We start from the raw sequence: 7317 nt of genomic DNA on the forward strand, positions 1-7317 counted from the left end.
AGAAAGGAAGGGATCGGAGAGGAGGAGGGAGGGAGACACGTTAAAAGAGAAGGGAGGGGGAAGAAAAATAAAGCCAACGAAAATAGGTGAGAACAAAACAAAACAGAATGTCCTACAGGCAGAAGAGTGCAATCCCAATAATTTCCGACCTCGGGCAACTATTTCCGACGAAAGTTATCCTTATCGCGGGTACTGATGACGCCATGGACGCGCCGGAAGTCTCTGGGAGCGCTGGGATGGTTCCAGCTGGGAGTGGCTGACAGTTGTCTGAGATTGGGGTAAGGCAGCTTCGGATGGCTCTGAGACACCCTGGCTGGGCGGCGGCCGTCGGTACCCCATGTTTAAACCTCCTGGTTATGTGTGGGACCACAATCCTCTCCGAGCCCCCTGCATCCCGCTTCTTGTACTCCCTTCCCAGTCGGCTGTCCGCCTGGTCCTCATTCCGGGTTCCAGACGCAGTTGTGGTCTCCCACCCTGCTACAGAGCCTTCCCTGATGCATCCCGGATCTGGTTGTAGGATAAGCTCCATTCACCACTACCTTTCCCTGGTCTCATCACAACGGTAGATTCTGTGACCTCAAGTATGCAAGGGTCTTGACTATAATGTATCCGGAAAGTGTCCACTAAGGGAAAACTATCCGGGACCTCAAGTGGGCCACCTCGCCCTGTGTCTGGACCCCGATGAGGGCACCGCAGAGATACCTATAGTGAGAGTGACATCTATAGGGGTGGTAGACCCAAAGCTACTGTACTTTAAATGTTCGTCCCAGTTCAGCAGCGGTGCAGTATCCTCTACTTCCAAACGCCTTTCGCAATGCATTCCGCTACTGACGCTTATTTAACACTGTGTAAGCGTTGCACTTGATTGTCTCCGCAGCCAGCTCTGGAACAACTATGCCGCCATCTTTGCATGTTCCAGACGCACAGCGCTACCCAAGCAGAGGTGCTATCTGAATTCTCCGTGGATGTGGCAAAGAGGAATGAATGCTAGAGGTGCCGCTGAACAGTGTCCGACCAAGAGAAATATGTAGGCGAGAGACCTTCTGTTACCTTGTGAGAACGTTTTTTTTTTTTTGTTTCCTCTTTTATTAGTTAATAGTTTCTGGTTTGATTATCTGAGTTGGAATGCTGGCCCAGAATCCTGCCTGGTAAAGCCAGTGCCACCATTTCCAGTTTTGTTTGTTTGTTTGTTTTTTGTTTTTTGAGACAGGGTTTCACTGTGTATCCCTGGGCCGTTCTAGAACACACCCTGTAGAAGAGGCTGGCCTCGAACTCACAGAGATCCGCCCGCCTATGCCTCCTGAGTGCGCCCCCCCCCCCCAGTGTGCCCCTTCCCCCATTTCCAGTTTCTTAACACAAGCCTTTGTATTTCTTCTGGTTCTCATGGTGATCTGTAACATTGTGCCACCTGTTTAATAGGCTATGATGCATGATTCTGGGTGTGGGAACCTGATTAATTCTAGGAATTGCTCATTCTGATGAGGTCTACAGTTCTTTGGGGGGGACTTTATTACTATCTATGTGACTATTTAAGGAAGTAAAAATTTTGTTGCTGGGTGTGGTGGTGCACTTCTGTAATCACAATATCCTGAAAGTTGAGGCAGTACATTTTTGAGTTCCAAACTATCCTGGGCTACCTAGTGAGATCCTTTCTCAAAAAACAAATAAGGGATTGGGAGATGGCTCTGTTGATAATGCCTTGTAATCTGGAGGACTCAAACTTGATGGCCAGACCTTATGTTAAAGCACAAAAGTTGAGGGGCTGGGAGATAGCTCACTGGGTAATAGTACTTACTTTGAAAGCATGACGTCCTGAGTTTGGATCCCCAGTACCACAGTAAAATATGTGGCTTGATGGCTATCAGCCTAGAGCTCCCCCATACCCTGCCCAAGAAAAGGGAGCTCCAGGTTTAGCAGGAGACTCTAAGGGCATATGATGGAGAATGATAGAGAACACTTAAACATCCTCCTCATGCCTGCAAACATTCATCTGCAAGCACCCACCCTCAACAACAGTTAGTAAATAAATAGTAAAATAAGAAGGCCTTTCTCATCTTACTTTAAAAAAAAAAAAAAAAGAATGTGGTGGGTAGTGTGGGTCTATAATCCTTGCCCGGGGAGGAGGTGACAGTGGGGTCTGCTGGACCTGCTGGCCAGCCAGTGTAGCTGAATCTGTGAGCTCAGGTTCAGAGAGGGAGCATGCCTCAAAAAAATGTGGGAAAGTGATGGGGTGGTAGTTCACTGAGAGATTGCTCGCCCAGCATACATGAAGCCCTAGGTTCAATTCTCAGTACTGACAAGAGAAAGAAAGGACCCCATTGACTTGAGGTTGCCTTGACCAATACTTTTGGATAGAGAGCTAGCTTGGTGAGTGAAGTACTTGTCTTGCAAGTGTGAAGACCAGAGTTCAAACCCCCAGAACATATGTAAAAACATATGTAATAGCATGTGTCTTTGTAATTCCTGTTTTCCCACTGTGCAATGGGAGGATCCTCAGGAACACACAGGCCAGCTGGCTTGGCAAACACCACAGTGAACAAACAAGTGGGAGGGACATCACAGGGTGTCTTCTGGTGGCCACATAATGTCATCAGAAGACATTAGCCACCCACACTTAGACAAAGGCACATACACAAATTTTCAAAAATTAAAAATAAGTCTGGGCATGGTCACACATATCTTTAATCCCAGCATTTAGGATGCAGAGGCAGGCTGTTGAGGCCATGCTGATCTACATATTGAGACGCTGTCTCAAACAATAACAGAAATAAAACCAGGGCTAGTGAGATGTCTCAGTGGGTAAGGGCACCTGCTGCCAAGCCTGATGAACCTGAGTTTAGTTCCCTGGATTCACATGGTAGAAAGAGAAATAACTCTCAAAAGTTGTCCTACACACACACGTACACACACACACACACACACACACACACACACACACACACACTGTGGCACCCACATACACACAGAAACAAAAAAATAAAATATAATTTAAAGTAAAGTGGAGCATAATTGAGAAAGATATGTCAACCTCTGGCTTGAGCACACTTAAACATGTCCATGTACACCTGTAGACACGTGCACACACAGACAAGTATACACACAGCCCACAGACAAACTAATAAAAGGGATTTGTTGCCCTAAAGGCAAATCACAGTGTTCATCTTGAGGGTGGAATAATGCCCATCAATCTGGGTATGAATCTCAAGTGCAGGAGTAAACTCAGGGCTTGGGATATGTGCTGGGGGATAGATAAATCCTTCCACAGCAGTTACTCACTCTGTGTCTTTCTTCACAGCCTTCAGCATGGACTTCCTTGTTCTCTTCTTGTTCTACCTGGCCTTCTTATTGGTTGGTGTAGTCATGATCTGCATCATCACAAAAAACCAGCGTTTGAAAGGCCTGGTCCTGGGAGGCGCACAGGTAGCAATGATCCTGCTGAAGTCTGAATACTGTAATAGCCATAGTCTTAGAGGCTCACTGGGCCAGGTGCTGTGAGCCCTGCCTTTAACCCCAGCTCTTGGGAAGCTGATATAGGAGGATTGAGAACTAAAGGCCATCTGGGGCTCCATAGAAAGACCCTGTGTCCAAACAAACAAAAAATAATCTTGTTACTTTGCTTTGAGATAGGTCTAGTTTTCAAGGTTGGCTTTTTTTGTTTGTTTGTTTGTTTGTTTGTTTGTTTTTTAAGACAGGGTTTCTCTGTGTAGCTTTGCACTTTTCCTGGATCTTGCTCTGTAGACCAGGCTGGCCTTGAACTCACAGAGATCCGCCTGGCTCTGCCTCCCAAGTGCTGGGCTTAAAGGCGTGCGCCACCTCTGCCCAGCAAAGGTTGGCTTTTTAAACACCTTGTAGTTGGGCAGGGATGTGAATAGTGTTTGCATAGACATGCTTGCAGCAGGCGTGAAGCTAGAAGTGGGCGACATGAGAGCAGTAAGCTGAGCATCTGGCTGTCCATTGTCATTTGACATCATACCATCCATCTTCCTCTGGGGGGTCAAAGCAAAATGGGGGGAAGTAGCCACGAGAAGAGGCTGATTTGGGACGACCCTGGGGCTCTGGAGGTGGACTTTGAACATGGGGACCCAGGGTAAAGAAAGGCAGCTTTCACACCAGCCTCTGCCCACTCCCTTTTCTTCAAAGACTCTGACATGTACATCTTTGCAGTCAAAGTAGAAATGCAGAAATTGTCTACACTTCCTAAATCCTAGCACTTAGGAAGCTGAGGCAGGAGGATCATGAATTCCAGGCTAGCTTAGGTTACATAATGAAACTGTTTCAAAAATAGAGGGGGAGCTGCAGTGATGGCTGAGTGGTTACAGTGTTTGCCAGAAGGTGGTTAGAGTACAACCAGAAGGACTGGAGTCCAGATCTCCAGAATGCACATAAATAAATGCTGGCTGGGATGGTGGCCAACCTGTAATTTCAGTACCTGGGAAGCAATGACAGGAGAGCCTCAGTGCAAATTGGTGGCTAGACTAGCCAAATAGGTGAACTCTGAGAGACCCTGTGCCAATATATAAGGTGAGAACAATCAAGAAAGACATCTGACACCAACCTCTGAGCACATACATGTGCACACGTGTGCACAGAAACACACGCCACACACATGCACCATAACAACACGGGCAAGTTGGCCTGAAAGGAAAGGTTGTGGAAGCAAGTCCTCCTTATTCTCTTGGATTGCTTCTCTGTCATATGAAGAGACAGTGGCTAGAAGCACCACCATTGCCAGTTTGTGTGGGAGTAAGGGCTGAGAAAGGAGGCTGACCTTCTCCTGTGATTTCAGGTGTGCTCCTGTATAATCCCACAGTGTCTTCAGAGGGCTGCGCAGAGGCTTCTTCATCAGCTCTTCCACACACGGTATTTGTGGATCAGGGTTTAAACATGGCTGAATTCAGTCTGCAGAATTGCATGTTGCCATGCTGTAGCTGCTGGAAGTGCCTTGTGGTTTCCAGCCTAGAAAGGGGAAGGATGCTGGAAGCTTCCAGAGTGTTGAAGATGCCTGCTTTTATCTTTTCATTTATTGATTGATTATAGTGCTGGGGATTGAACTGAGGATGTTGTGTATGTCTGGCAGGCTCTCTACCTTAACTACTGACCTCTAACCCCAGACCAACATGGCCACTTTGTTTTGGTTTTGTTGAGACAGGGTCTCATTCTATAGCTCAGGTAAGTTTATAGCTGGCTTGGAATTGGCTACATAGACCAGACAAACTCATGATAGTCCTCTAGCCTCAGCCTTCTATATTATCTTGGATAATAGTCATGAGCCACTGTGCTTACTGCCATCACTTCTGCTTTCAAGTGAAGATGCTTAAGAGAAGGAAAGTATTCTTAAATAGTTCTGTAAAATCTATGCAAAATATGTTTGTTTTTAATTTATTGTTTCCTTTAAATATGTATGTGTGTGTTCCTGAGTGTATGTGTACCACATGCGTGTAGGAGCTGGTGGAGGTCAGACACTGGCATTGGATTCCCTGGAACTGGAGTTACAGATGGTTGTGAGCCACTGTGTGGATGCTGGGAACTGAACTTGGTCCACTGCAACAGCAGCAAATGCTCCCAATTACCATCTTCCCAACCCCAATTACTACTACTACTATTATTATTATTATTATTCTAGACAGGGTTTCACCATGTAGCTTTTGGAACTTTCTATGTAGAACTCATAGAGATCTGCTTGCCTTTGCCTCCTGAGTGCTTGAATTAAAGGTTTGCACCTCCTTGCCCAGCTTTTACTTTGGTTACAAAACAAGAGCTTTACTATATAGCCCTGGCTAGCCTGTACTTGCTGTGTAGCCTAGGCTGGCTTCAAACTCAAGGCAAACCTGGCTCATCCCCGAAGTGCTGGGATTACAGGCATGTGTATCACGTTGGGCCCTTATTTAACTCTTATAGGAAGTGATTGGCTTAGGTATGGTCCTTGGACTCATGTGATTTCTTCTTGGAGTGGCCTGTGCATAAGCCACATGTGCTTCCTTCCAGCAACCCCACCTTCATTGTCCTGCACCTGCTCTTGCAAGGGCTAGTTTATGCTGAGTACACCTTGGAAATATTTGGCTACTGCCAGGAGCTGGAGTTCTATCTGCCTTACCTTCTCCTGCCCTATTTGCTGCTGGGCGTGAACCTGGTATTCTTCACTCTGACTAGTTCAGCCAATCCGGGTAAGTCAGGAATCAGGCTAGTACCAGCTCAAGCCTCTTGCTGATCATGTCATAGGTAACACCGTTCCCTAGAAGATGGCAGAAGATTCCCCCTCTTATGTTTTCACTTTTTCAGTTTTGAGTGTTTTCTATTTTTATTCTTGGTCTTTGACCCATGGGTTATTTAACTAGTGTGAAATCTTTCAGTGTGCATTGTTTATTTTGAGACAGGGATTTGCTCTGTGTCTCAGAGGGCTGACCTTGAACTCATGAGCTTCCTACTTCTGCCAAAATGCTGGGGTCACAGCCATGTGCCACCATGCTGGGGTCACAGCCATGTACTGGTTTCAATACACTTTTTAGTTTTTGAAATGTTCATTCACTTGCTTATGTCTACTTGGAGCCATGGTCAGTATGACACAACTTCCTTTTTATTTTATTTTACTTTTTTAATTAATTAATTAATTAATTTGTTTTTTCCAGACAGGGTTTCTCTGTGTAACAGCCCTGGCTGTCCTGGAACTCACTTTGTAGATCATACTCTGCCTCCAGAGTGCTGGGATTAATTGTGTGCACCACCCCAGCCTTTTCTCTTTTGTAATGATGCTGGGGATTGAATTCAGATTGAATTCAGGCCCTCTGGATGCTAGGCGAGTGCTCTGCCATTGTACTACTTCCCAGCCACAGGGCTCCATTTCTGTAAGTGCGTTAGAGAGAGATCGGGAGTGACTGTTTAAAAGGTGCTTTTCAGGGTGACGATTGTGTTCCAGCATGGATTGTGGCGATGGTTACACAACCCTGGTGCCCTGTCAACCACAGAACTGAGTGTGCTTTAAATTGGCTTACATCTATAATCTCAGCATTTGAGAGGCTAGGGCAGGAAGATTGCATCAAGTTCAAGGCCAGCCTGTGCTACAGTATGAAAACTGTCTCAAGAAACCAAATAAAGGGCCAGTAAGATGGCTCAGTGGGTAAAGGCACTTGTGTGGGGCACAAGCTCAGCCTGGCAATGTATTTGATCCCTAGGACATATAGTAGGGGGAGAGACCTGACTCCTCACAGTTGCTCTCTGGCCTTCACATGTGCTGTAGCCCACACACCCCCACACACATTAGTCACTCCAACATACAATAAATACAACAAAGAAGTGAATTGGATTCCTGAGTTATGTCTT

At 46.1% G+C, this 7317-nt stretch overlaps 1 protein-coding gene across 4 annotated transcripts in view; it reads left to right on the forward strand.

Moving 5' to 3' along the window:
• The first annotated feature begins 218 nt into the window (after window positions 1-218).
• Zdhhc4 (zinc finger DHHC-type palmitoyltransferase 4) overlaps window positions 219-7317 on the forward strand; it is a 12891-nt gene continuing 5792 nt past the window's right edge. Inside the window, exons 1-5 of one of the 4 annotated variants that reach the window (XM_036172518.1) lie at window positions 219-278; window positions 878-1053; window positions 3296-3420; window positions 4787-4860; window positions 5986-6164. In XM_036172518.1, the coding sequence (XP_036028411.1) occupies window positions 3304-3420; window positions 4787-4860; window positions 5986-6164 (370 nt within the window). In that variant the 5' untranslated portion in view covers window positions 219-278; window positions 878-1053; window positions 3296-3303. Of the gene's footprint in view, window positions 279-877; window positions 1054-3295; window positions 3421-4786; window positions 4861-5985; window positions 6165-7317 lie in introns of those variants that run through there. The other 3 variants (XM_036172517.1, XM_036172519.1, XM_036172520.1) reach the window with 3 other exon arrangements.

Source organism: Onychomys torridus, chromosome 22, assembly GCF_903995425.1.
Source record: "Onychomys torridus chromosome 22, mOncTor1.1, whole genome shotgun sequence".
Classification (NCBI taxonomy): Eukaryota; Metazoa; Chordata; class Mammalia; order Rodentia; family Cricetidae; genus Onychomys; species Onychomys torridus.